Source organism: Microdochium trichocladiopsis (assembly GCF_020744255.1).
Source record: "Microdochium trichocladiopsis strain MPI-CAGE-CH-0230 chromosome Unknown B0I36scaffold_6, whole genome shotgun sequence".
Lineage (NCBI taxonomy): Eukaryota > Fungi > Ascomycota > Sordariomycetes > Xylariales > Microdochiaceae > Microdochium > Microdochium trichocladiopsis.
In genome coordinates this window covers 1,183,260-1,209,540 of record NW_025763549.1, presented here as the reverse complement: position 1 = coordinate 1,209,540, position 26,281 = coordinate 1,183,260, and the positions used below count along the sequence as shown (strand labels likewise).

Genomic DNA, 26,281 nt, shown 5'->3' with positions numbered 1-26,281 from the left:
ATCGGCCTGCCCGGTCAAGTTTCCGGCGCCATCGGCAGCGGGGGCAGTTTCCCGATGGCCCCGCCCCCGGCATGAGCTCCGATGCTGGGGTTGCCCCAGGCCGATAAGGAGCACTTGTTGATCGTCGCTTATACTGTTGGTCTCGGTCTCCTTTCGCCTGTCCTGATTCTTAATTCTAGAGGATGTTGCTTCTGTTGTATTGTTCCGTTTTCACGGGGACATACTAGATCCTAGCGTCTGAGAGCCAGCACCTCCACCAAGCGCAGGGCAGATACCTCAAACCACCAAAAGCATGGCAGGTCAGCCACAGCAGGAGCCCGTCCTCGCGGAGCTCTTCTCCAGCCACGCCCTCAACACCAAGTTTACAGACCTAACCCCCGATGCCGTCGCCCAGGCCAAAGTGTTTATCCTCGACACCCTGGGCGTCGGCATCGCTGGCTCCTCGGCCTACGGCGCAGACACAATCATCAAGTCGGCCATGAGCTGGGACGGCTCTGGCCCCTCCGGATCCAGCAGCGGAGCATCCAGTGCTTCAGGACAGGCCACGCTATGGGGCCGTTCCGCGAGGGCTCCGTCCGCAGGCATCGCGGCCATGGTGAATGGCTTCCAGGTGCATTGCCAGGAATACGACTGTGTGCATGAAGGCGCCGTGATGCACCCGCTTGCAACTCTGCTGCCAGCCGTCATGGCGTTTGCAGACAAACACGACCGGGCGATCTCTGGACGGGAGCTGATTGTCGCGTGTGCCGTCGGCGTCAATGTCTCTGCTGGATTGGGCATCGCGGCCAAGTCTCCGATGCGGTTCTTCCGGCCTGCCACAGCGGGCGGGTTCGGTGCGGCTGCGGCCGTGGGGAGGTTGATGGGGTTGGATGAGGAGACGCTCGTCCGAGCCTTTGGCCTGCAGTACACTCAAACCAGCGGTACGCTGCAGCCGCATGTTGAGGGCAGTGCTGCGTTGCCACTGCAGGTCGGCTTCAACAGCCGGGCTGCGCTTCAGGCGTGTGACTTGGCACAGGCCGGGATGCCGGGCACGCGGGACTGCTTCGAGGGGACGTATGGCTACTTGCCACTGATTGAGGGCCCGGTGCCGTGGGATTTGTCCGGAACCATGGAGGGTATCAATGGCAGACGGTGGCTCATTGCCGAGATCAGCCACAAGCCATACCCTGCTGGCCGGGCCACTCATGGAGGCGTCGAGGGTATTCTCGAGCTCATGAAGCAGGGCGGCTCGACGGTGACACCAGATCAGATCGAGAACATCACCATCACAGGACCGCCCGTGACGGCGAGGCTGTGTTCGCGACCAGATATAGAGAATCCGCCGCCAAACTATGCCCGGCTGTGCATGTCGTACATCGGAGCCAAAGTGGTGCTCAACAACAAGCCAGTGGACCTGGCTCACTACCGGGGCCAGGAACTGACCGACACGGTGACGCATGACCTGGCCAGGCGAATTCGCATGGTGTCGGATGGCGGAGACGACCCGGCTGCGCTGGTGCCGATTAGCGTCGAGATGAAGGTCCAGGGAGAAGCCAAAGCTCGCAGCTGGAGGTGTGAGCAGATGCTGGCTAGCCCAACGCGACGACTGCCCCGCGAACAACATCTGACGAAGTTCCGGAGATGCTGGGAGTTCTCTGCGGAGCCACTTCCCGAGAAGAACAGGGACAGGTTGATCGCCTTGGTGGACGATCTTGAGAACTTGGGCGATATCAGAGCGTTGACAGATATGATGGCGCCCCCAGCTGCTAGCGCTCGATTATAGACTTCCTCGTGTTGAAACAAAGATAGTGTGATACAATTTTATCGAACAATGGATGCCGCAGACCTTTGTGTGAGATCTGTCGCGAGCCCACGTGAACACAGTCGGAAATGCAATGGACGTAGGCAGGGACGTTGCTGGAAGAGTTGTATGAGAGGATCGACTGCATCGTTCATGTCATACCGGCTAGATGGGGTAACTCAATACTGCTTCGCTGTTTACGAAACAGTATTGAAGCGAAACTTTTTGCCTAGAGGTAGCCCATTATGCTCGAACAATGCCATCACTTCGTCAGGCCCGGTACAGAAGACGCCAGGCCAGAAACTCGGTGCTTCATGAACCAGCAGGGGCTTCGTCCACTGTACTCGACCGCCCTCGACACCTTGCGACACAGCCATCTTAATATTTGCCTTGCGTGGCCATTCCGGGTGATCAGCCTCTTCGTCGGTCATGAACACAACGGCGACTTTGCCCTCGCATACTTCGATCTGGGGCGCCCCCGCATTGCGACCGGGCGGCGGGCGATACACTTCACCGCGATATGCCCAGGTTGTGCCATCGTCATAACTCAGGGCATACTCGATGCTGAAAGTGCCGTGGCGTGTAGTCTCAAAGACAATGACCAGCGCTTCTCCAGGCCCCCGGCTGTGCGGGCTGCTGCGATCGAGCACCGGGACAATTCCCTGCATCCCGTCGCGCAGATTTTCATGCTCTGGGTGGCAGCGGAGGCACTCTGGCCTGGACCAAGAGCGGCCCCCATCATGGCTGACCACACGGAAGGTTTCTTGATCGTTGTGCGCGAGCTCGCCCGAATATGTGAGCTGCACCTCCCCACCGCAACCGATGCGCATGAAGGGCTCCCAGAGCCCGAGCCCATTGCTGCTCGCAGCACTCTGCTCTGCCGCCTGGCTGAGGAAAGACCACGTGCGACCACCATCGTGACTTTGACACACAGTGATGCGGAAATGTGTTGGCCTTTTCGTGGCCGGGTCAAGGTCGTGGTTTCGAAAGGCGGCAAGGACAGTGCCCATCCCGCTTAGCTCGATGAGGAAGCCGTTGTCCTGATCACCCGAGGATCGAGAGACCTCTCCAAAGGCTGCAAAAGTGTTTGCATTGTCCGTGCTCTTGCTAATTTGAAGGATGCGAGTCTGGCCTTCGAATCGGGTGCTGATTCCAAGTACAGAGCCGTCCCGTAGCCGAGCAAGGCGAGGATAGGTGCCACCGTTTGGATGGAGCTGAATCTCGTCAGATGCGCGACCTAAGGCCAAGGACGGGCGACCAGCATTATGACGACCGGCGCCGTCTTGTTGGTGATTGCCCCCATCGCCAGATTGAAGCTTGCCCAGAAGCTTCTGCGCGAAGTTTGTGTTGCCCATCTCCTGCCCTGCTGGATTTGGTGAAATGCTGAAGGCCGCTTGAGCTTGTGTTCCAAGATGTGTGATGCGGTCTGGGAGCAAGTTTGGAAAGGTTCCGTTGTCTACACAGTTCTGCACCCACACCCCCAAGCATATTGCGGCAATGCCTGCAGCAACGACGCGCAAGCTGCCCCACTGAAACATGGTAGATGAAGCTGTGGAGGGAAGTCGTTGCATGCAGACAGAACGCTCACTACTTGGGTTGTGGATGGGGTGGCTGTGGATCCTCGAGCAGCGCTGATTCCTCTTGTTGCGGGTTGCTGCAAACTGAGCACCAAGGCGCGATTTCACGATCCGGGCCACCGCCAGCTTTGGCATTTCTGTGACGGTATTTCGAAACGCACCTGTAGCCAACGTCGGCAGATGGGACGAGTACAATGAGCCGTATTGAACCAAAAGTGCGTTCCGAAATTGATTGTATTTAGAGTAGGGTATCATTTTAAGCCGCGCCCGCAGTAAATGCAAAAGTCGTTGATGTGTTTGTCGTGAATGTGGTCATACATCGTCGTGGGACTTTCCCTCCTTCTCCACGAACTCTTCCTTGTACACTCTCCTCAGCTCGAACAGAACTTCGACACTGATCAATATAATGATGATCCATTCGAGCCGCGTGCCGTGCTTCTCACTGGTCATCTCCCGCAGGACGCTCACATTCTCGTGGGCGTAGTCTATCTTGCGATTAAGGTCGGCGATGCGAGCTCGCACATCCAGCCTGTTGCCAACCTGATTGTAGTAATCCTCCAATCGTGATTCGGAATCCCAAAACATGTCAGGCAGCTGATCCGTAATGTCAGAGTAGTGATTGAGCTGAGCACGTAGACTGAGAAGCTCTCCGGTCTTTTTCAGCACAAAACGGCTCGTCAGCCTGCCATGTGCCCCGCCTTCGGGACTATTGAAAATAGTCTTAGCTCCTTGGAAGAACTCGAAGAGGTTGTTTTCAAGGACAGCAAGCTTGGGACTACGCGCCAATCCACTGGAAAAAGCAATCTTGGCTAACGTAATGTCGAGCTGCGAGGATGGGTCCTGCTCAAGACTTTTTGTCCCAAGCACGACGGTCTCTCCCCGCATGTAACACGTCTCGCGTGTGTCGTCGGTGGTGAATTCGAGGTCTTCCCACTCGAGTTTTTTGATGTGCGGAAATTCGGCAGCGCGGATTAATTGTTTCGTCGCAAGCGTCTCCAAGGTTTCCGCGGGAACAGCCCACGATACCACTGTACCGGAAGGGAAGACAAATAGATCGCCATTATTGACCCCTCGAGCATGTACCACAGCTTCCGAGTCGAAATCAGTCAAATCTGGATCGAGATCGAAGCCGTGAAATCTCAGAATCTCTTGCACCTTTTCCATATCGAAGGACTGTGCCACGCAGATGGCACTGATTGTATGTCGGTAATCCTTCTCTGCCAAGCCCGTCGCTTCGGACATCGCTGGCTTCGGTAGCGACCGGCTTCTGTTGGCGGGCGGCTTTGCAAGTCGCACGATCTTCGCAACAGAAGCCCGTGTTGGCTTCCGCTTTGCTCCAATAGAGGAAGATTGTATTGGCGTAGGAAGGGGCTGGCGGTTGGTAGTCTGGCCAGCTGCGTTGTCCCTCTGAGATATGGAAAGAAGACCTTCATCACGGTCGCCGTTCGACAAGAGGTGGTTGGAAGTGAAGAAATCGCGTCGCCGAGGCATGGTCGCCAATCTCGTCTCGTGGAAGCATCTTTGTGGTCGCTTGGGTGTGAAAGCTCGGGAATGGAAGGAGCGAGCAGCGGGCGCCGCTACCTTGGAGAGCGAGGATCGCATGGTGTGAGACTGCCAGCCATATCACTGGATGCAAGTGAAGTTAATCTACTCAAAGCAGACAGATAGTACAGGCGTTACGTGACGGGAAATGTGAAAGAGTTCGGCGAGAGCGCAGCGGAGCTGCTGGGCAGCTGGGGAGCGGGAGCTTCAGACAAATTCTTATCGATAGAGACAGCACTTGCTTCCCCTCCAAGAGACCGCGTTCAGGACGTGATGCTTGATCGCCATTTCTAGAACGACTTTGATAGTTCACTACAGCCGAAACCGGTGATGCACGACACGCCGCCTGATTGCGCGCATCGGAGAGAAACGTCAGCGCGAAGACATCAGACCACGAGGGACCGAGCCGATTGTCCGAATGACGAACGCACTTCCAACCTTGACGAGCAGCCACTAGCCTGCGACCGACCCGAACGAATGGCACATACCAGCAGCATCTACCTGCGGTGACGTTGGGGATGAGCGCAACGGCCGCCAGGGTCTCGGCCTCAAGCGGTCGTGGCCTTTGGGTGTCCAATGAGGTCCTCGGCCAGACCTTGTCTCGCCTCACTGGATCGCGAACCATACGTTCACCAAGGACACCGGTGTCTCCCAGCAGAGTCCTCTCTCTACGCTTGCGATCCAAGACAGAGGCACAAAAACGTCGCTATGCGCGTATCGTACACGGCATGGCCCGCCAGCGAAACGAACGGCTACCTCTGGTAACGCTACAGGCACTCCTGCGAAAACAGCTTCGGGAAGGCGAGCAAAACGCCCAGTTGGCCGAAGCCGTTGGCTCTGCAGATTCTCCAGAGTGGAGGGACCGTATCCAGAGTCTGAAGGCACGCGGCTACGCAGAGCGTGACATCAACTTCTGGGTATGGATTGTATCTGGCAAAGACGGCGACAACCGTGTGGAGCGATTTCTGTGCTCGCACGAAGTGCAGCCGACATTCTTGCTCTTACTGCTCGTAAGGAGTGACGAGAGATTTCGGGATCCTCGATCGCTGCTTAAGCTGATGGAGTATGTCCGCAAAAAGGTGCTGCAGGACCGCACACGACATACGTCTACGCAACAATCTCGACCGAAACATATCCTCACGGTTCCGCAATTGCTCGTCTTCATCAGGCGCCTTGTCGTCCACATACAGCGGCTTTGGCCAATGTCCATTGTGACTGTTGCACGATTTGTGGCGGACTGTATCAGAGCGCTACCGCCTGGGGAACGCAAAACATACGAGGAGCGATGTAAGATCTTTAACACAGCACTATGGGTGTTCAAAAAGCCAGCTTCAACGCATCCTGTGCGGAATATGGAGTTCAACTGGAGGGCCCAAAAGATTCTTCTGGCAATGTCAGATAGCTTCAAACGACCTCTGGCAATCAACAGAGAAAGCTACCGAGCCATGCGCCAGGTGATGGTAGGCCTGAAGCGATCGTCAGCAGAAAAAGCAGTCGCTACTAGATATACCAAGTCTTGGCCTCCATATCGGCAAGATTTTGATGGTCGCGACGCCAAGAGGACTCCTCAAGACGACCGGTCTCGGAGTTTCAGAGCTGGCTTGCTTATGCACGAAGCAGGATACGACAAAGACGACTATGACCGTGCACTCGACGTACTTGGTGGCATCGCTGGGGACTCACCTACGATCCAGACTCGAAGCTTGGCTCCTAAAGAGTGGCAAGGCGCAAGAGAGAGAGAGAACCAGTATTCATATTGGGCCATGAAAGTCCGCGCGACGCGCAATGCCCATGAAGCATGGTCGGCATTCAGGTCCTGTCCCGAGGCCAACATCCAAGTATACGCGGAGATGTTCCTGAAGCTGAAGGCGCCCATCGCTAGATCGGAGTTTGAGCATCTTCCGGGCAGTTCGCGCGAGGTATTGGCTATGCACGATGCCAACTACAGCGAGTTTGAGCTGGCTAGGCAGATGCCTCCGACCGTGCAGCAGCTATACGACCAGATGATTGCCCGAGGTATTCGGCCTGAGGGTCATTGTCTCAACAAACTGGTCAGTGAGGCTCGATCTCTGAATGAGGCGGAAAGATATCTGAAAGACAGCGGTCTGCGGGAAAGCAGTATCAGCTTGCTCAAGTCCGAAGGAGAGATCTCCCATCAGGCACTTCGCAGCATCCCACTGCAGTTGTTCGCAAGCTATATCCAGCTGCTCTGTAACTTACAGCCTCGTCAAGAGAGAGGCAAAACGTTTGAGCGAGATGAGCTCTTCTTTATCAACAATGCCATCAAGCTGGCTCGCACCAGACTCACAGCAGCAACAACAGAGGGCGTCACTTTCCGGCCGCCGTGGTATGCCATTTGCTCGACGCTGGCTGCAGAGAACTTGCGACTGCACCGCAGGACTCCAACGACTAGCTACGATAACGAGGCGCTCATGATGCAAATGGAAGTGCTTCAGCACGTAACGGAGACGGTTGGCATTGATCCACAGCTCTTTATGCATTACTGCCAGACTGTGCAGAAGGCGGCATTGACTTCACTCAGGCGTCTCCAGAGAGCGGCCGAGCTGGATCCGGAAGCCGCCCAGGCCATTACTAGAGAGCGCATTATTTCACCAGACACTCGTGCAATTGACGTGGCCAAGGCGATGTTCCGCGAGCTCAGCAAGCCAATTGAGTTCGCAGATGAGCAAAACTCGGCATACGACAGCCCAAAGTTCCTGCACGTGTTGGGACCGGCGCATCTCCATACATACATGCGCACTCTCGCATTTTTGGAGGATCCGGACGCGATGGTGGCTCTGCTCGAGTGGATTTTCGAGAACGAACAATCTGTCAGCGAAGAGTGCGAAAGAGTAGGGCGCCGAGGGGGGGCTTTGATTGCACGAACTTTCTGTGCGTTTCAAGCCTTTGCGGATCCCTTCGTCGCTGCACAGAAACGTGCTATGCTCGACGAGAAAATGCAAGCCTCTTCTGCTTGGGCGTGGCCAACACCTGAACAAGTCGAGACTTATATCGCGGCTGATACCCGTCGTGCTTCGCCACGACTGCGGCACTGGGTTATGATGAAATCCCAAGAGTCTCCTGCTGCGTCGCAAGAGCCCAAAGTCGGAGAATGCCTCGATGAGCACTGAGGATTTCACTGAGTAGACGCCTCTGATTCATGTATAAACACAACGACAACCTGTAAAACAGTCTATATAGATGAGATGACAAGATACCCGGCTCCCTCGGGAGCCACGCTTTGCAACATCTTTCCAGCTCATACGAGCCATGGCGTGTAGTTTCTATTGTCACCGTCCACCGTGCGGACCACTAAATCCGTGGTGTCTTAGTGATCCCCACTGATCCCTGGCAATCCCCAGCCACCCGTGGTAGTTGGGCTGGTCCTCTTCTGATTGGTTCACTACCCTGGCTATCCGAAATGATTGGCTCGCGCATCGGCGCGTTGTGCGAAATGAGCGAAATGGCTGGGATGCTCTTGTTCCATTGCTTGCTTAGCAATTCGCTAAGACCTTTAACAATGCACCGAGTTTGCTCAAACCCTATTGACTGCATACTCATTGTTCGGACCCGGAACAAGGGCGATCCCCCGGCGTTCTTTCACTTTGAGACAATAGGTCTAGCCGCTGTTCATTTCCGTGCGAGTGCTTTGCCCGCCTGCACCACTGCCATACATTCTCACTCCTTGGGCAAAACCCACTTTGACATATACTCACGCCATCGACATCAGCGGATTCGTGAGGCAGTTGCTTAAGATTTTGTCTTGCTGGACCGCCTACAAACAGAGGGAGCCACGTGATTGCCCTTTAACACCTTCGAGAACAGCCGACTTCTTTCCAGATGGGAAGCACAACAAGGCAGCCCCTGACTCCTGCACTTACATGTCAACACGCCATAACGACCTGAGTCAAATCTCGACTTGATGGCAAGTTCTGTCATTTCCATCTCATCAGACTCCGATGATGAGGATGTGCCTGCATATTTGGCCGCATTGGCCAGCAATGTTCAGCTTCCGACAGGTACGTCCTGCTCTTTGAAACCGTCTTCGGGACAATCCATGCTGATGAATTCAAAGTGAGACTGGGGGATTCCAGCGATGATGCCAGCGATGATGTGGCTATGGAGTGGGGATCAAGCCCACGAACCGACTCTGGCTTCGAGACTGACAGCTCACTTCGTCTGCCGTTTAGAGCTGTGCCAAAAGATACTTCGAAAAAGCCCCCTCTCGTTTGCCTCGACGACTCTGATGGCAAGGGTCAAAACGATATGCTTATGGATGAGCCCATCGTGAGAGACCTCGGACAAACAATTTTTGATGACACGAAAGCGTTATCTGAGACTGACACAGGTGGCTCGGTCCGGCCCCAAGATCATCATACCGCCCTGTCAAGCTCTTCATCCCACAGCGGTGCAGTCAGTGTTCATCTACCAATATCGACACTGGTTAACCCGCGCTCCAGCTTTGATGGTTTTGTGCCTCCAGCTCAAGAGATCTTTGAAACCCGTTTTCTGCAAGTCCTTGAGCGAGATGGAACCCAAGAAAGCACATCCGACTACATCGAAGTCGACTTGGACAACTTCGCCGTCTATGTCGATTCAGTCAGATATCCACATGAGCTACGGCCACTGCAGGCTTTAGCAACAATGCTGGGAAACACCATTCTGTACTTCGATGGCGAAGTACATGTGGGTGCGCAGCACTTTTTCCTAAAGAGGGTCCCATTCCGGGCCTTGCCTATTGGCGGCTACGATAACGACACGGAAACGGTCAGGCATCAGATCTGGATACACTCTATGTTGAACGAGAGAAGGAACAAGCAGATCTTCTACCGTCTGAGAGCACCAGCGATCGAGTACGAAAGGTTTTACACACCTTTCCTCTGGATCGCAGACCTGGCAAAGCATTTCATCAGCTTCTGCGACAGCTACCATTCAATAGGCAAACGTGTGATGCTTGCGGACATGAAGCACCAATTTCAAGCCTATATCATTGCCAAACATGGAGGTTCAACTTTAGTTGACGCATGGCTCGCCGCTAACAGAAGTCCTGACTTCCGTTCGGTCATCATAGCGAATGCAGAATACATCTGGAAAGAGGCCAACGGGGTTTCTGCCCATCCTTCACGGCACACAATCTGGAAAGAGATTAAGACCTTCGATCAGTATCGGCCTAATCTAAATGTGTCACCACACTCACTAACTCGCGCCGGTATTACGATTGCAAAGACGTCCGTGACGCCGTATATTTACGGGCTGTTTGAGCACTTCGACTTCAGCCCTTTTCTCGAGGCAATTCCTCTCTCACCCACTGTCCAAACGGCCCAGTCACATCAAAGTTCATTGAATTCCCGACACACAATACCAATATCGCTCACGAGATCCGCGCGCTGCTCTACGGAGTGTGATAGGACAGACTTCCTCAGGAGTATCGAGCCTGGAGATGTTATCTCGACCCATATGGACAACCCCGAGAATACGGCCACGGCCTGGACATTGGAGCCATCCATACACCATGAAGATGATCACGTCTGGATGGCTCGAGTGCAAAAGGTCCACATACACCCAGCCACAGCAGCTCGCCTCTTTGACGTCCTGTGGTTGTACCACCCACGTGACACTTCTTGTGGAAGGATGAAGTATCCCTGGAAGAAGGAAATGTTTCTCTCCGACAATTGCACGTGTCACTCTAGAAGCACAAGGCTCAGTGAAGCCGACATCATCGCAGTTCACGAAGTGGAATGGTTTGGTGATGAGTCAAGCACCGCCGAGTTCTTCATTCGCCAGATCTACCTCCCAGCGCAGAACAGATGGGAGCGTTTGCAGACAAGGCATTTCGATTGCAGTGTTAGGGAAGCTACGCTGGATGACCTTCAGATCGGCGAAACCGTGCTTGGGCCATCCGTAGGCCCAAACCGTGGTGCGCATCGCCTGCAACCACTAGTCATCGAGGATCTGGAGGTCGACGACCACGGCAAGCAGTGGGCGACTGTCAGAATCTTGGCACGCCGGCTTGAGAGGCGCGATCACGGTCCATTCCCAGCAAGACAGTCTTCGGCCCTCAATGAGCTGTTCTGGACATCAGAATCAACGAAGATGAGGACGGGTCGCTTCCAAAGGCGATGCTTCGTACGGATTGTGGAAGAGAACGAGGAATTACCTACCCCATACGATCGCAATGGAGCAGGCGATCTCTTCTTCATCCGGCAGACGGAAGAAAATGCGAGCCAGCTGGGAAGTCTCCGGCAGGCCTTCGACCCAGCGCAGAACCCCCGCGAAACCCTACGGGGGCTAGATCTCTTCTGCGGCGGTGGCAACTTTGGCAGAGGCCTTGAGGAGGGCGGCGCCATTCGCATGCGCTACGCTAACGACATTTCCTCAAAGGCCATTCATACTTACATGGCTAACAACGACTCGACCTGTCAACCCTTTCTAGGATCAGTAGACGACCTACTACATAGCATTGCTCAGGGGTTAGACGGGGTACCCAAACCTGGGGATGTCGACTTTATCTCCGGAGGATCTCCGTGTCCAGGCTTCTCGAGGCTGACTATAGACAAGACTACAGCCCGGCAGCAGAAGAACCGGTCGCTCTCTGCCTCGTTTGCCTCATTTGTCGACTGTCTACGGCCTAGCTTTGGGGTCCTCGAGAACGTCAAGGGCATAGTAGAAGCAAAGGACCGGAGGGATAGCTGTGTGCTATCGCAGCTGATCTGCGCATTTGTGGGACTTGGCTACCAAACCCAGCTCATGTGGCTGGACGCCTGGTCCTTTGGTGCCCCCCAAAGCAGAGAGCGTGTGTTTCTCTGTTTCGCGGCCCCCGGCTGTGTGCTGCCACGGATGCCGGAACCATCGCACTCCCATCCCCCCGGGACAAAGATGGTCAGCCTTGGCAAAATGTCCAATGGGCTGCCGTATGGACAGCGCGAGGATGTCAAGACTCCTTTCGAGTTCCTCAGCGCCAGTGCCGCCACGGCAGACTTGCCGTCCGTGTATGACGGCAAGGCAGATTACTGCATTGGATTTCCAGACCACCGACTGTCAGTCGGCTACACAGCACTCTTGAGGAAGCAGCTCAGTGCAGTTCCCACGAGGCCTTATGGCCTCAACTTCCGCAAGATCGCATACAGTACAGACGGTGGAGAACCTATCCTACGCAAGTCACAGCTGCATCTCTTCGGTCCTCAGAGGTTGACACCCTCGGGCACAAAGCGCGAGAGAGCCAGCGCAACCTCGAAGGGCTGGGGGCGGGTCCATCCACATGGGTTGTTCAGCACGGTGACCACGGCTTGTCAACCCGCCGATGCAAGGGCTGGAACATGGAGCCATTGGGACCAGAACAGGCCTATCACCGTCTTGGAGGCACGGCGCGCCCAGGGATTTCTAGATCACGAAGTGTTACTTGGGGGACCGCCCGAGCAGTGGAAGGTGGTCGGGAATAGCGTGTCGCGACATGTCGCACTGGCACTGGGATTAGTGTTCCGAGAAGCGTGGTTCGGGACGCTGTATGACGAACAGCCGAGCCGAAACATGGCAAGTTTGCAAGAAGAGACGATGCAGATGTGAATCCAATGATAGAAAATATGGCTACTCGAATTACACATACCACAAATTCCCGGGAAGGATTTTTCTGGAATCAATACAACAAAGCATCTGTGATGCGAACAATGCTTCTTCATTGATCCCCCAATAGAGACTATCCAGATATCCAATCATGACCCTAACTGAGCAGGACATCATAACGCGCGAGCGCTTACATGCAACAAGACCAAAACCCAGTCAGTCGCCAGCATTATTCGAGCGGCCGAGATCACGTCTGACCCGCCAGACTTTAGACGCGATACCACGCTTCTGACTGCCCTTGAGTTCCTCGATCCACGGCGTGTTCGTAGGGGTGACGGTGCTGGATGCAGTGATATAGTCTGGCTTTATCAACTCCACATCCCCCATGCTGACGCTGAACTCCTCCAGCTCCTCATCAGACCCCTGATCGCCATGTTCATCTGAATCATCGCCACTTGCAACATTGCTAGTAGTAGCGCCTGCTGTAGCTTTACCGCCTGTGTCACGCCTCTGCGCGGCAGCGTGGTGGTAGAAGTCCTCCGTGTATGCCCAGGACGGTGTGTCAAATTTGCCACTCACCAGCACGAGCTTGTGTCCCTCCTCAGCAGTGAAGGCACGGTCCAACTCACTGCTAGAAACGGGCGTGATGAGCTGCAGGGTCTGGCTGGCCTTGTCGATACCTCGGACTAGTGCGAGGCCAATGAAGCGCGAGTACTGCGGATCCAAAGTTGCTCCGCGTGTGTCGAGAAGCGGGAGACCTTCTGGTGTTGGGTATACGAGGGATTTGATCAGAGTTTGTAGGGGTGAAGATGTGGATGGTGGGTCAATGTCCATTTCGCTTGCGGGGACATTGTTAGTTTCAACGTTCCCGGACGTCAAGGAATCATCCTCCGTGGCGGTGATTTCGCGAAAAGCTCGAACGTCCTCGACTTCGACAATGGCGAGGATGTTGCCGTTGATCGCGTCAGCAAGAAGCGCTGGTGGTGCTTGATAATCGTAGCATATGATGCCGGCTATGCCACTGCCTTCTTGTGGTCCGTAGCCCACTTCCCAAGGAGGCACATGAGTCAATGGCGTAGAGATCCAGCAATACGGCGCTTTAGTGCCAGGGCTATTTGACGCTTTGTTCAATGCCTTATTGTCTCCATTGTGCTCAACGTGGAAGTAGGACATGAGCTGCATTGAGCGCAGCTGGGCGGCTGATCTTGCGGCCAGCGATGTTGTGCTTGACGGCAACATTGTGAAGGTTACGTTTTTGCATGCTATGGACAGACCTTCGACTGTGTCAGATGGCCCTGTCTGCGACATGTACACAACCTCGCTGGGGCGGAGGTCACCGATGAGAGATACCAGAAGGTCCAGGCCAGTGCCCTGTATCCAGCCTGGCGTATTGATGATCAAAGATGAAGAGCCGAGAGTGTTCCGGTAGTGCGTGTAGAGGTCATTGGCGGCTTCCAGATATAGTTCCGGATCCGAAGCCGGAGATATAGAGGCCAGAGTGTGGGCTCTGATGGTCTGAATGGCTTGCAACGGGATCGGCCTAGTGAAGGAAGGTCCCAGAACTGGTCCCTGGATGTGTACGAGGCTAATTTGACCAGGACCTCCATATTCTGGCTGTCCTGGGTCAAGATCCAAGATCGCTAGGCCTGTTCTGGATCTGAATCCTGACCTCCCTAGACTCATTTCCGAGATGATGCGATTGGCAAGCATCTTGCCGAATGTCGATTTACCCGAAGATTTGGGTCCAGTAACCATGATCGTACTGCGATCAGGACTCGCCGCTTTCGAGATCCTGGCGATCTCGCGGTTCCATTCTGGCGGAGAAACCAAATCTTGTAACAGAGTTCGTTTCGGGCCATCCGAGGAGGTTTTGACCTGCAAATGGTAGTGTCTTAATGGGTGTACCTCGGTAGAATTCAAGGATGGCTACTCACGATCTTGAAGGTTGACCCAGCATCGTCCAGCCACAAACCGCGAAACATTGGTGAGATTGAGGCCAGGTGACGAACAGGCTTGTTCGCGAGGTGGGAATGAAGTTCAACAACAGCGTCATCCACTGCCCTCATCACTGGTAGAGCATAGCACTGAGGCGCGTCAACCCATGCAATACTGGACTCAGGGCCAAGAGCAGCACCATTTATTGTGATTCTGCCAGACCTCAGGCGAATGCCGTAATTGCCAAGGATGACAAGGCGCTGTAAACGTACGTTAGCCTGAAGAGTTCCTGAAACCCTGTAGATTCTTTCATGCTACGAACCTCACCCTCACAAAATGTGATTACTGTTGTGCCGTCTTTGTGCCTTCGGTAATTTGCCTTGGAGGGACTGTAAGTTGACAATATGGTTGCTGGCTGTGCCGGTTCCTGCACGGTTGGTACAGTTTCCAACGGAGGAGTATTGACTCCGTCCAGGTCATCCTGTCCAAGTGGCTGCGTCTGGTTTACGACAGAAATGGTGCTACCCAGTGGCGGGACAAGCTGTAGCGCTGCCTCCTGCACTTGGCCTTGCTGGCCATCCTTGCGAGCTCTTTTCTGCCTCGAGCCTGTTTTCCGGGGGCTTCTGGCTGCTTGAGGTGGGTTTGTGTCATTTATGGCAGACACTACAGGACTGGGGCTGGTCCCTGGCGAAGAGGACTCGTCTTGGCTTTCTAGAAGCCTCTTGCGGAGAGCGAATGCACTCATTTCAACTGTAGCCAGACTCAGTACGATCGGACACATTCAAACGAGGGACATGAAGTTACGCACCGACATCATACCCCGTCCAACAGCCTCCAGCGTTCCGATGCCGGGGATTGAGACCTTACAACGCCGGCCGTGGTATGAGGCAAGGCCGTTGACGTCCAGGATGAATAAGACATGCGTGCTTGCACAGTATCGAAAGATTTCTTACGCACTCTTTGCACTGAGCGATCCCCATGCTAAAGTGCTTCACCATCAACCTTGGTGGAACCTTGCAGCGCCCTGGCCGGCGCGAGGCTGGACGCGTCTCCACTAAAAAAATAAATTCCACCCTCTGCGCAGCCAACCCGCATCTGCACTCGAGGCTTGCGCTTGCTTTTGCCCTGCCCCAGCAACGTCGATTGCGCATCCGAAGCCGCAACCATCACTCAACAACCCGCGCACCACTCACGATCGCCTCACCTCGACGACAAACTCATCCCTCTACGCCCACATCCCCCAGAAACTCTCTGACACCAATCAATCGCAAAGCGCATCCGGCGCAATGGCTCCTCGTGCCAAGGTCGCCTCCCTGACCAGCATGGCTGCTGCAGTGAAGGACCAGAAGAAGTCTTCGGCCAGTGGCCTGCAAGCCAGCATCGGCCAGGCCAAGAAGGGCTTCGCTGCCCAAGCCCAAGCAGATTCAGACTCCAGCGACAGCGATTCCGACAGCGATGACAGTGGCAGCGGCAGCGATAGCGACGCCGAGCTCGACCTCGCGGCCGAGCGCAAGAAGCTTCAAGCGAAATCCGCGAGCAAGTCAAACCCTGCCCCGGCAGTCAATGGCAACAAAGCTGCCGCGACGACACCGTCAAAGCCTCCACCGGCCAAGTCCGCGGCACCAGACTCCGACTCTGAATCGGATTCGGAGGAGGACTCAGAATCAAGCGAAGAGTCCGAGTCCGAGACGAAGACCCGGGGAGTGCCTGCTGCCGTTGCGGCTAAGGCTACCAAGAATGATGAGGCTGAAAGCAGCTCGAGCTCCAGCGAAAGTGAGGAAGAGTCTGAGAGTGATAGCGAGGAGGAGGATGAGCAAGCCGAGGGCGCAAAGATCACGACAAAACCAGCTCAGGCTGCTGTTGCGGCCAAGAAAGTGGCTCCTGCTACTACTAAGGCCAGCGCACCTGCGCACGAGTCTAGTGAGGAAGAGTCTGGCTCTGAGGCTGACTCTGAATCCGACGAGGAGAATGACGCCGAAGCGGGTGCAGCAGTGACTAAATCCAACGGTGTCGCTGGAGCCACAGTGTAAGTTCATACGGCAGACATTTTCCCCCCTTAAAGAGTCGACCACTAACATAATTGCAGCTCTCGCCCCAACTGGCTCGAATCCAGCAATTTCACGATCCGGAAAGCTAACTCCAACGACCCGGGCAAGGAGGTCGCGGACTTCCTCAGCTCTGCCCAGCTGGAGGGCAAGCAGGTCTGGTACTTCACAGCACCCGCGTCGTTGCCAATCACTGTCCTGCAAGAGCTAGAGATAGATCTCGCGGACGCCCAGTCCGGTCGCGCGATCCTGCAGCACGGTGGCGATGCCTATGGCATTGATCTCGAATCTCAAGCTGTCAATTCTCAAGTTCAGCTGTTCATCCCGACCAAGGCCGGCAATCAATACCACGGCAGTACGTAACACTAATCATTGCGGATGGGCATAATTTGCTAACAAAGCTCATAGTCAAACGCCCGATTGACTCCGCTGTCCACATCCGGCGTCAGGTTAAGTTCGGACCCGATGGTGGTGACAGTTCCACTGCCACGGATAGCTACGCTATCAAGCCCAGAACCGTTCGGCAGCAACCCGAAGGTCTGCGGCCACGTTTCACGCCTATCGGAGTTCCCAGATTGCCCGCGGCGTCGGCTCCGTCTGTATCACAGAATGCGGCCACATCGAGCTCCGACGAAGAGTCAGGGAGCGACTCGGACGAGGAGATGGCAGATGCACCCGCAGCAGCCGCCGCGGCCAAGCCTACTGCTACGCTGAAGCGCAAGACGGCCGCAGCCACGGTCTCATCGGATACTGCTGCGAAGAGGCAGAAGTCTAGTGCCTCGGCCTCGACGCCAGTTCCGAGCTCGCAGGTCTCGCTAGGTGCCGGCAAGAACGAGACACCAATTCCGCCACCCAGCGTGGGTGGTGCTTCTGTTGCCGCCAGCACGCCCTCGAAAACCAAGAAGGCGAAGAAGCCCAAGGCAGCTGTGTCAAAAGCACCGAGCACCGCCAAGACTCAGACACCAGTACCTGCCCCGGCTGTTCCGTTCAAGAAGTCATAGGAAGGCTTCCGTAGGTCAGGAACGGGCAACGCCAAACATTCCGAGGGAGGCACAGCGAAAGAAGCGCGCAAGGAGTTTCGGAAAAAGAGGAGCATGGGACCGAGGCCGTCCTCAGCGGGCACCCGCCGTGTGTGATCGGTCCATTGAATCATGCCAGAAGGGTCAAGGATCTGTTCTCCCATGACGCCAGCGAACATCCCGCTGTTCTTCATGGGGTGGACTCTATTCGCCTCCAATGACAACTTGGCAGGGTCACTTCGCAAGGATCGGCTTGAACTGACTGCGTGTGCGTTCAGAAACGATTTTCAGCACGTTAGAGCTTGCCGAGTGCTGCGGCATGCGGCTATTTATGAGACATAGGCCCGCTCTCAGCCCATTGTCATAATTGCAACTAGTGTTTGGGGAAGAATCAGGCGCATGAGAGAGCAATTGTGTGTACATATCTCGATCATTTCATCGTCGCCATTCGTCGGTTCTCACCATTCACTTGAAGAGCCAGGAACCGGACACGGCATTCCGAGGTAGACATGTAGCGAAACCAATACCCAAGAGGAAAGTGCCAACTGTTACCAGACCGACTTGACCAACCGTGAGGCTCGAATGCGCAGACAAGATCGCCGAAGCCGGCGACAGAGACCAGCTGGAACCGTATGTTGGCAGTGGGGGTGCATGAGGCCCGACCATCTTCTTGAGGGGGGTGACGTGCTCTGCCTGGCCAGTCTGCTGCCCTTGCTTCATGCTGGGCAAGTTGTCAATGCTCCAGGCATTCTTGTACGCCCAGTACCTAAACAGATGCCAATCAGCAAGCCATGGTCTCGTCACTACCGATTCACCCTTCACACTGCGCATCTCAACGCGAGCGTATAGAGGAGTTTCCTTCGCAGGGTTGTTTAGGGGGGGGGGGGGTTCAAGACTCACCGTTCCATGCTCTCCTCCTCATTCCCCGCCTCGAACCGCGCATTCTTCTTGGCGAAATGATTCAACAGCACATCGCGGTGCTCCTTGAAGTCGAACAGCGGGACCGAGTACCCGCACGAGCTGCCGACCTGATGCACGTCCACGAGGATGATGCTCCTCGTCCCCGTCGGCGTAAACACCTTGTTGTCCTCCACAAACCTGGCAAACTCTGGCGTCCCGCTCTCCAGGACCCGGCCCTTGCCCCAGAGCCGCACAATCTTGGGCGCCCCCTCGAACGCGTTGAGCATGACTGTGATCCGCCCGTTCCCGGGCTCGTAGAGGTGGCTGATCGTCTCGGACCCGGAGCCCGTCATGTCGAGGTACCAGAACGTCTTGTCGTCGAGCAGGCCAAAGGTCTCGTGGTCCGTCGCGCCGCCCTTGGGGCTCACGTTGACGTGGCCCTGGCCCATGAGCGGTGCCGTGGCGACCCAGAATACTTTTTGCTTGGCGATCCAAGTCATGAGGAAGTCGGGGACCGTTTCGTAAAAGACACCCATCGCTGCGGCCTTTTTGTGGGTTCTATTGTTGCGGTAGACAATATACGGATGTCCCAAATGATGTCTGTAACGTTGGGCCTCCTGGGCACGTGCGGGATCTCAAAGTGTGACGTTGGGCACAGCCGTGGTCGAACTTGTAAACGACTTAAAATTCGGTTGGGAACCAGGTCATGGGACTACGACCTTTTGGCAATTCTCGAAGATAATGACTTTCACGATTTGTAGGCCCCGGTTGTCATAAAGCCCAGCCGAGGAGTGACTCGGCCCAAGTGGGGAACGGGGTCCTATCGGCTGACATGCGGAGGTGGAGTTCCCCGAGATCGCTCGCGTCCAGCCGGACAGCCGGGCACTCACCAATCACCTGAGTTGGTAGGTCCACGTCTAGTCCACCTGGCGCCAGCGCTTACGGAACATGGCAATGGATTGGTCGGGTAGCACAAGTAACCATCTCTTCTCAGCTCTAGGCAGAATATGGTGTATCATTGTAAGTAAATATGTAGAATGACGCTGATTAACGTGGTCATGAGCTTGTTTCCAACAGTCCTGCTGTCCATTCGTCATCGATCCAAGGAGTTCTGCTTAGCCTGGACACCAAGGCGCGGTCATCCAGTCGCAGCCATTGTAGGGTTGCCAGCAAACCGGATCCACCAGCCTGGTAGGTGCTTTCGTCCTGCTAGCATCTTCCTGTGATCGAGGGCGAGCTGCAACCCCAAAGTCCTAGCGATATCCCAACTGCCCACCTGTGCCAAAGTCATGTACCAAACGCGAGTCGGTGTGACCTGCTGCCCAGGTGCCATCACCTCCTAGCCTGGCTCGCTTGCCACAAACCCTTTGAACTGTCTTGACCAGACTGCCACAGGCCTTTCGACGTTTCCACAACCTTGTTGACCGCCTGGCCTGGTCTAAGACTTGATGGCACACCATCCATACCCCCCATCTCAACGTCAACGCCTCCACTTGTGGAATACCCAGAGTCCCCTTTACTGAGAGACACGCCGCTGTCCTTTCCAGCGGGTGCCGCCCCTCTGTCTGGCTCAGCAGACTTGCTGCCATCCATGAGATGGCTGTTCTGGCCTTCGCGGAGCTTATTAATTGCGCGGACTGTGTCGATGGCAGCATGTAATGTCTTGCGGGCATTGAAGTTCTTCTTAACAACAGGCAACAGATTCTGCCCTTTGTCACCATCCGGACTGAGGCTGTAGCCGGCGACGAATTTGTGCGAGAGCGCCTCGTGGGCTGTCATTCTCTTATTCGGGTCCACTGTGAGACAGCGATTGATGAAGTCCTTGGCATGATCGCTGACACCGCGCCAGTACTCGGTCGGCTGGAAGCTGTAGTCGGCGTTGAGGATGGCTTGCATCTCTTCAAAGTCGCTATCTCTGTCGAACGGTGTGTACCCGCACAGCAAAAAATATGTGATGACGCCCATGGCCCAAATGTCAACAGGCTTGCCGTGCCCCGTCTTTTTGAAGATCTCCGGTGCCATGTACCCTGGTGTTCCGCAGGTCGTTGTGAGAACGTGAAACTGGTCCTCGTCCATGATGCGTGATAGGCCAAAGTCGGCAATAAGAAGATCAGCGTTATCTTCTGGGGTGCGGAAGAGGAGGTTTTCTGGCTTGAGATCGCGGTGAACTATGCCATTGTCGTGTAGGTAAGCGACCGCCGACAGGGTCGCCCGAATCAGATCTGCCGCATCCGACTCATAGTACGAGCCTTTGCGGCAGATGCGGTCGAAGAGTTCACCACCAAGAGCCAGGTCCGTAATGAGGTACAGGTTGTTCATGGTTGCAAAGTAGTCGACGAGCGTAAGGATATTCTGGTGACCGATAGACACTCTTTTGAGCACGGCAATCTCGTTTCGAACCTACAATGGCAACCAGAACGTCAGCGATGGAGCCCCAAGTAGTTTGGCTTGCGCGGCAGAAACCTGGAGGTCCTGAGAGACAAACCATGTGCTCACGCCCCAGCATCAGGCGCTTGTTGATGACCTTGGCAGCATAGTAGCGCCCAGTCTCGATGTGAACACATTCTTTGACCACAGAATATGATCCGGCTCCTAGTGTCTTCCCCACCTTGTACTGACAAGGCTGGGTCTGCGTCTGGGAGCCGTTCTGGCCATCGGCTGCTTTGCTCATCTTGTTCGCCGGCGCGATGCAGTTTTGTCGCGAAGGCGGGGCCGTTCTGGTCGAGCCCGTCCGAGTCGAGCAGACCTTTGATAGTCGATGGTACGAACTCGGCAGTTGGGTCTTCACCAGTGCGCTCCGTGAAAGGGGCCAGGCAGAATTGATATGGAGAGGACAAGGTGGACGAGCGACACTGAAGGGATGCGCACGGCAGGAAAGATGGAAGAAGTAGCTGCGTCAGCTCGAAGGACTGCGCAAGGAGGCTAGGAAAGCGCAGGGTCCGCCTGCAGGTGGAGGTGAGGCCACTCAGTCGACGCTTGGATGGCACTTGAGCAGAGAGTTTACCGGACGTTCAGGGCTGCAGGGTAAAACGGCGGGGCTCCAGACAAGCACTTGAGCAACGGGCGCGTGGGAGGGGCTCGCCAGCACGAACGCCAGCATGTGGGTGGGTCAGCAGTAACCATCCAGGGTGGGAGTCCTCCAGGGCGGCCGTTGTGAGAGGTTATCGCGGGATCACGCCGATCCATGGGTCTTCTTTCGTAGGTCGAGGCTGGGCCCTGGATTGTGTAGTATTCCCTGCTCAGAGTAGTTTTCCACATGGGAATTCTTTGGTCGAGCCTTATCGTGATCGACTTGGGCACACTTGTTGCTGTGCATGCAGTCTCCCCAAACCATGGGAAAGCAGTCCTTACAGCGTGCATCCTTCAATCCCAGCTGACTTGAAGGACGGGCATTGACTGGAGCAACCTTTGATGTTTCTATACTCCCGACATTTCTCGAGAGCCTCTTCCCACATGGCACGTTACTCAGATGGACCTTTCCTCGAGGCCTTCTTGGCACTATGGTGCTTTTTCGCCTTGACCCTGGTATCATGAAAAGCTTTCGCTCTGTATCCAAGTCAGCCACACGCTCAGGAGCTTGCACAAGTCCCGCCGACCAATCCGTGGTACAACCTACATGGTCGCATGCTTCTTCTTCGTCTCCGAGCTAGTCACTCCCGGTACAAGCTCCTTGTACATGCGCTGAATCTCCTCCATCAGCTTTCCCCGATTCTCGTCACTGTTTGCAGCCCGACTCCGCTGTGTTTGGGCCTGAACCAATATCGAGTCGCTACGCTTGACGTAGTACTTTGACTGTCTCAAAGTTTGATGCAGGATCTTCGGGAGGCAGCGAGACAGCTCACTGATAGACCATGACGTGGTGGCCTTGCTCTCGGTTCTATTCTCCATCAGCTGTCGGGATCTTGTGGCTTGGACGGAAGCAACGAACTTGTTCACATGCTGACCCCCGGGACCGCTTGATCGCGAAAAGGTCGTCTCGCCCCGAGGCAGCTTCGCCTCTGTAAAGGTGGTATGCCACTCGCGGGCTTCCCGAAGTTCCTCCTGATCATAGCCAGCCTCAAAGGGCTGGGTCTGGAGCGCACGTTTGCAAATCGATGGCAACACTCCACGCGGCACGACGTGCCGCCTAGCGAAGGATTGGATCATCTGCGGTGACACAGCTGGCCCAGATCATGCATAAACGACGCGTGCTGTGGTAGAAATCCGAACTCATAAGCAATTCTTATGCCATGAGCTTCTGCTGCCCACATCACACGAGACCGCAACACGTTTTGTCAACGCAGACATTGGCCAAAGCGATGGATGCACCTTATGTTGACGGATGAGTTGCGTTGCGGATCTGATCCAGCGCCGCTTGTGCTTGCAGGGTCCCGCCTTGGCATGCCAGGCTGCGCAAGCCAAGCCCTGGAGGATGCGAAAGCCCAGAGCTCCTCCTGGCAGAGCTGAAAAGCTGCCCCTCCAGCGTGGTCCCCTCGGCCTGGGTTTCTCCCATAATCACCATCACCACTCACTCATCACCAGCATCGCGCCTTTGCGTGCCCTGGTCAACCACGACGGACTAAGCACCTGTCCTCCCGCCATTCGTTTTATTCGGCGCCGGTATTGGCTGTTCCTTCAGAGTTACTCGTCTCTAGACAATCAAGCCCTCATCCACCCCAATCAGCCCCGTCGTTTGTTGCTCTGTCTGCCTTGACGAGACCCCCGCCTGTCTGACCGCCACCGACTTCGCGACACAAACCGCCTCCTGAGGCTCGCCCTACAGCCAGAAGCCTTCAGGATCTCCTTCGTGATCCAGACACTTCAGTGCCACCGTTGCTGCGCCAAGACTACTACTGGCCACCGCCGAACACGTCAACAAACAGATCCAGCCCTCCCAGGCTCTCGAGCCGCGACCCCTCGACCGTTACCGTTGTAATATTGCCTATCCAACCCCAAGAGCACATCTGCCCTTCTCCATCTGGTGCCTGGCTTCCAGCGTCTTCAACCACACCCACAGTCAGCTGCAATCTGCTCTAAGCCCTCTTCGCGTGATATATAATCACCTCCGTCGCCAATCCAGGGTGCCGGCCCTCGCCATCAGACTACTTTTGAGGTGCTAATCTGCCCTAACATCCATCCACCCCCAACTTTGAGGCAGACTTGTGTCCCTTGTTGAGGCGTACGGCGCAGGCCTAGCTTCCCACCTAGATCCGCGCGAAGAATCGCCCTCGCCATCTGCATTGATGACTGACAAAACGCCGCCCCTGCTGGCTACAGCCGATCTTTCTCCCGTATCTCCCAGCCCTCTACATCCCTCGTCCCCCGTTGTAGTCCCTGCACTGCAGGAGCAGGTTGACCATTTTGATGCCATGACGGCTCTACAGACCTCAGAGGCGGCCTCTTTGCCCATTCAGAACCACGAACAAGGGGCAGCCAACGGGATAGAAGCAAGCACGGTGGCCCCTTCGAATGCTGTCGTCGAGAATAACCCCGCACAGGAAGCCAATGAATCGGATACGACACAGGCTCTTCAACAGGAGGACGGTGGAGCTTCCGAGGGTGGACCCACGCCAGATGATGCCGATCAGGTCCCTGAGCAGAGGAATGGTGAAGAGAGCGCTGCCGATTCACCAGAACGGCCTGAAAGTTTGGGCGAAGAAACGTCTGCTGGCAGAAGTCCTATCACCGTAGTTGTTCACGGTGCCATACAATCGGACGGAGACCCTGAGGCATCTCCTCATACCAGCGACAAGCCGAGTGATGTTGATAATGCACTCAGTGCCAGGGACGACGGCTCGGTGCTTTCCCTGGATGCCAAACTGTCAGTTCCCACAGGGGGAGCTACGGAGGAGCGGCACCAAAAGTCTGTCGAGAAAGGCAGTCTTACAGTCCCAAGTGATGATAATGCCTCATCAACAGACGTTACGGATCACGAAAAAGCACGAACCGGATCGAGCGCCACGCAGCCTGTCGTCGCTCCCGTGCCGGGACTACAGGGTGCTCAGCAGAGCGGTGCAGGCATTTCCGCCGCATCTAAGCCGTCTACCCTGCCGCCTCGGCCTCCTATGCCGGTAGATGCACTTCCACAAGTCCCCCAGTCTCTGCTTGCTGGATCGTCTGCAAGCCGGGGGTCTGGATCTGATCCTGGTATATCGAGCCACCAGCATGGACAAGGCCTGCAGAACTGGGACACGTTCCAACAAGAAGAGCGAAAGTACGTGGCGGATGCTAAATGGGATAGGTTCCCGGATGGCTCTCGTCTCTTTATCGGAAACCTGTCCAGTGAACGTGTATCAAAGCGGGAAGTGTTCGATATCTTTTCTCCATTTGGTCGCTTGGCGCAGATTTCCTTGAAGCAAGCGTTTGGCTTTGTGCAGTACCACACGCAGCAAGAAGGCCAAGCTGCGATGAACAATCTTCAGGGTAGAGAAATCAAAGGCCGTAAGATCAGTAAGCACTATTCCCCAACTCTTAGCACGGAACAAGGACTAACACAGTAAGACCTGGAATTCTCCCGGACACAGAAACGGAATGAAGATGGGGACCGCAGGGGCAGCAGAGGCAAAAGCGACAGGCGTGAAAGTGCCGAGACAGCCAAACCGAAAAGAGACGACTACCGCCCAGGACGAGATTCGCCACCACACGGCCGAGGCGGCCAGCGGCAGCAAGGCTCCTACGGTGAACCCTCACGATTTGATGGTGGACGGTACGGTTCTCGGGGCCGCTCACGGTCGCCCGGATATGGCAACCAGAACTACGAGGCCTATCGTCGCCGGAGCCCCAGCCCGCGGAGGCGTCAAGACTCGGAGTCTTCCCTCGACATTCCACGACGTTATGGAAGTGAAGTGCCTGATGTCCAGTTCCTGCTGCTCCAAGAAGTAGAGCGGGACTTTGTAGGCTGGGTTCAACGTGCCTTCTCTGACGTTGGACTTCGGGTTGATGTTATGTTCCTCAACCCACGATTTCCGCGCGATGCCGTTATTCAGCGGCAAATCATTGAAGGCGTTCATGCGGTGACGGAGTTGGACTTTCGTGCCCAGCAATATGGTAGAATACCATTGCAGGTGTTTGATCGATCTGCTGGTCGTGACAAGGTCCGCTTTGATCAATACCAAGATCTGGAGCCACATATTGCTGCACAACTCGTCGCTCGCACAAGAGCACAAACGGCGCAGTATGCGGCGGCACCTTATGGTGCTAGTCCCTACCCTCCGGCGCCCCAATATCCTCCTGCTGGTCCGCCTGTCCAACCTGCGCAAGCGTACGGTCATCCTCAATATCCCTATCCCGCGCCAGCCACCCAACCGTACGGAGGTGGCGCGCCGCAGCAACCAGGGTCCCTAGACAACGCTACGCTGCACCAGATACTAGGAACCATTCAGAACCAGCAAGGTGGCGCGGGACAGCCTCTGGTGGGTGCTAATGGTAGTCAAGTGGACGTGAACGCTGTCCTGGCGGCTCTTGGGAATAACGTTCCTGTGCCGCAGGGACATCTCCATCCACAGCACCACCCACACCAATATGGACACCCCCCAGCTCCTGGCGCACATGGCCCTCCAGCTCAAGGAGGAGATTCTGCTCAGCACGTGCAGAACATTATGTCGCAGCTGGCAAGATATCGACAGTAATTTCAAGCCAAATCGCAAGAAAGCCCTAGGTCTTCTTGGGCTTGTGCAGCCAAGGAGGATGGGCGTCGTTGCGTTGTTTCGATCCCTCGAATGTCTCATGAGGTCACAATTGATCAAAGGCTATTCGATCTTGTTCCGAGCTTAAGTAGATACCCAAGATATTATGGCGCTGGCATACTGATGTCAAGGTCACTTCTAAATACCCATCCACTTGTGACATAGTCTCATCATTTCTGTGCCACGAGACTTTGAGGCCTTGTCTTCATAACTCATATTTGATGCCAGTGTATGTTTCTTGGCGACTGGGTCCGTCTAA

The 26,281-nt window shown here is 55.4% G+C and overlaps 11 protein-coding genes across 11 annotated transcripts; 5 read left to right on the top strand and 6 right to left on the bottom strand.

Moving 5' to 3' along the window:
* Positions 1 to 147: 147 nt before the first annotated feature.
* B0I36DRAFT_129035 (MmgE/PrpD family protein) lies at positions 148 to 1,856 on the top strand. Its single transcript, XM_046148172.1, has one exon. It carries the CDS (start codon positions 293 to 295, stop codon positions 1,760 to 1,762), a length of 1,470 nt encoding a protein of 489 aa, XP_046011460.1. The 5' UTR covers positions 148 to 292; the 3' UTR covers positions 1,763 to 1,856.
* A 62-nt stretch (positions 1,857 to 1,918) lies between these two features.
* B0I36DRAFT_325174 (Sialidase) lies at positions 1,919 to 2,845 on the bottom strand. The gene has a single exon (XM_046154205.1). It carries the CDS (start codon positions 2,788 to 2,790, stop codon positions 1,978 to 1,980), a length of 813 nt encoding a protein of 270 aa, XP_046011459.1. The 5' UTR covers positions 2,791 to 2,845; the 3' UTR covers positions 1,919 to 1,977.
* A 555-nt stretch (positions 2,846 to 3,400) lies between these two features.
* B0I36DRAFT_325172 (sporulation protein RMD1) lies at positions 3,401 to 5,050 on the bottom strand. Its single transcript, XM_046154204.1, has one exon. The coding sequence runs from the start codon at positions 4,957 to 4,959 to the stop codon at positions 3,670 to 3,672; it is 1,290 nt and encodes a 429-aa protein (XP_046011458.1). The 5' UTR covers positions 4,960 to 5,050; the 3' UTR covers positions 3,401 to 3,669.
* Positions 5,051 to 5,196: 146 nt separating this feature from the next.
* On the top strand, positions 5,197 to 8,148 carry B0I36DRAFT_325171 (uncharacterized protein). Its single transcript, XM_046154203.1, has one exon. It carries the CDS (start codon positions 5,418 to 5,420, stop codon positions 8,028 to 8,030), a length of 2,613 nt encoding a protein of 870 aa, XP_046011457.1. The 5' UTR covers positions 5,197 to 5,417; the 3' UTR covers positions 8,031 to 8,148.
* A 309-nt stretch (positions 8,149 to 8,457) lies between these two features.
* On the top strand, positions 8,458 to 12,484 carry B0I36DRAFT_290600 (uncharacterized protein). Its single transcript, XM_046151710.1, has 2 exons — positions 8,458 to 8,918; positions 8,975 to 12,484. The coding sequence occupies exons 1-2, from the start codon at positions 8,822 to 8,824 to the stop codon at positions 12,460 to 12,462; spliced, it is 3,585 nt and encodes a 1,194-aa protein (XP_046011456.1). The 5' UTR covers positions 8,458 to 8,821; the 3' UTR covers positions 12,463 to 12,484.
* A 191-nt stretch (positions 12,485 to 12,675) lies between these two features.
* Positions 12,676 to 15,343, bottom strand: B0I36DRAFT_290595 (uncharacterized protein; the record flags this gene model as incomplete). The annotated part of the gene is made up of 5 exons (XM_046151709.1): positions 15,203 to 15,343; positions 14,717 to 15,144; positions 14,394 to 14,654; positions 12,860 to 14,334; positions 12,676 to 12,799 (listed from the first exon to the last, which is right to left on the bottom strand). The coding sequence occupies exons 2-5, from the start codon at positions 15,137 to 15,139 to the stop codon at positions 12,676 to 12,678; spliced, it is 2,283 nt and encodes a 760-aa protein (XP_046011455.1). The 5' UTR covers positions 15,140 to 15,144; positions 15,203 to 15,343.
* A 337-nt stretch (positions 15,344 to 15,680) lies between these two features.
* Positions 15,681 to 17,440, top strand: B0I36DRAFT_350090 (DNA-directed RNA polymerase I subunit RPA34.5-domain-containing protein; the record flags this gene model as incomplete). Its single annotated transcript, XM_046156854.1, has 3 exons — positions 15,681 to 16,420; positions 16,481 to 16,794; positions 16,848 to 17,440. The coding sequence occupies 3 exons, from the start codon at positions 15,681 to 15,683 to the stop codon at positions 17,438 to 17,440; spliced, it is 1,647 nt and encodes a 548-aa protein (XP_046011454.1).
* Positions 17,441 to 18,333: 893 nt separating this feature from the next.
* On the bottom strand, positions 18,334 to 19,146 carry B0I36DRAFT_325165 (uncharacterized protein). Its single transcript, XM_046154202.1, has one exon. It carries the CDS (start codon positions 18,892 to 18,894, stop codon positions 18,355 to 18,357), a length of 540 nt encoding a protein of 179 aa, XP_046011453.1. The 5' UTR covers positions 18,895 to 19,146; the 3' UTR covers positions 18,334 to 18,354.
* Positions 19,147 to 19,351: 205 nt separating this feature from the next.
* On the bottom strand, positions 19,352 to 21,395 carry B0I36DRAFT_290589 (kinase-like domain-containing protein). The gene is made up of 2 exons (XM_046151707.1): positions 20,844 to 21,395; positions 19,352 to 20,758 (listed from the first exon to the last, which is right to left on the bottom strand). The coding sequence occupies exons 1-2, from the start codon at positions 21,027 to 21,029 to the stop codon at positions 19,691 to 19,693; spliced, it is 1,254 nt and encodes a 417-aa protein (XP_046011452.1). The 5' UTR covers positions 21,030 to 21,395; the 3' UTR covers positions 19,352 to 19,690.
* A 424-nt stretch (positions 21,396 to 21,819) lies between these two features.
* B0I36DRAFT_245203 (uncharacterized protein) lies at positions 21,820 to 22,504 on the bottom strand (the record flags this gene model as incomplete). Its single annotated transcript, XM_046150134.1, has 3 exons — positions 21,820 to 21,904; positions 21,975 to 22,235; positions 22,287 to 22,504. 3 exons carry the CDS (start codon positions 22,502 to 22,504, stop codon positions 21,820 to 21,822), a joined length of 564 nt encoding a protein of 187 aa, XP_046011451.1.
* A 716-nt stretch (positions 22,505 to 23,220) lies between these two features.
* Positions 23,221 to 26,197, top strand: B0I36DRAFT_128942 (uncharacterized protein). Its single transcript, XM_046148171.1, has 2 exons — positions 23,221 to 24,787; positions 24,839 to 26,197. The coding sequence occupies exons 1-2, from the start codon at positions 23,581 to 23,583 to the stop codon at positions 25,963 to 25,965; spliced, it is 2,334 nt and encodes a 777-aa protein (XP_046011450.1). The 5' UTR covers positions 23,221 to 23,580; the 3' UTR covers positions 25,966 to 26,197.
* Positions 26,198 to 26,281: the final 84 nt, after the last annotated feature.

Bases quoted from the DNA above. Each gene is read 5' to 3' on its own strand.
- B0I36DRAFT_128942 (XM_046148171.1), top strand. From the start codon at position 23,581: ATGACTGACAAAACGCCGCCCCTGCTGGCTACAGCCGATCTTTCTCCC. The intron at 24,788-24,838 runs GTAAGCACTATT...TAACACAGTAAG, and splicing joins AATCAAAGGCCGTAAGATCA to ACCTGGAATTCTCCCGGACA.
- B0I36DRAFT_129035 (XM_046148172.1), top strand. From the start codon at position 293: ATGGCAGGTCAGCCACAGCAGGAGCCCGTCCTCGCGGAGCTCTTCTCC.
- B0I36DRAFT_325172 (XM_046154204.1), bottom strand. From the start codon at position 4,959: ATGCGATCCTCGCTCTCCAAGGTAGCGGCGCCCGCTGCTCGCTCCTTC.
- B0I36DRAFT_290600 (XM_046151710.1), top strand. From the start codon at position 8,822: ATGGCAAGTTCTGTCATTTCCATCTCATCAGACTCCGATGATGAGGAT. The intron at 8,919-8,974 runs GTACGTCCTGCT...ATGAATTCAAAG, and splicing joins CAATGTTCAGCTTCCGACAG to TGAGACTGGGGGATTCCAGC.
- B0I36DRAFT_290589 (XM_046151707.1), bottom strand. From the start codon at position 21,029: ATGAGCAAAGCAGCCGATGGCCAGAACGGCTCCCAGACGCAGACCCAG. The intron at 20,759-20,843 runs GTTTGTCTCTCA...TTGCCATTGTAG, and splicing joins TGCTGGGGCGTGAGCACATG to GTTCGAAACGAGATTGCCGT.
- B0I36DRAFT_325171 (XM_046154203.1), top strand. From the start codon at position 5,418: ATGAGCGCAACGGCCGCCAGGGTCTCGGCCTCAAGCGGTCGTGGCCTT.
- B0I36DRAFT_325174 (XM_046154205.1), bottom strand. From the start codon at position 2,790: ATGGGCACTGTCCTTGCCGCCTTTCGAAACCACGACCTTGACCCGGCC.
- B0I36DRAFT_325165 (XM_046154202.1), bottom strand. From the start codon at position 18,894: ATGGGTGTCTTTTACGAAACGGTCCCCGACTTCCTCATGACTTGGATC.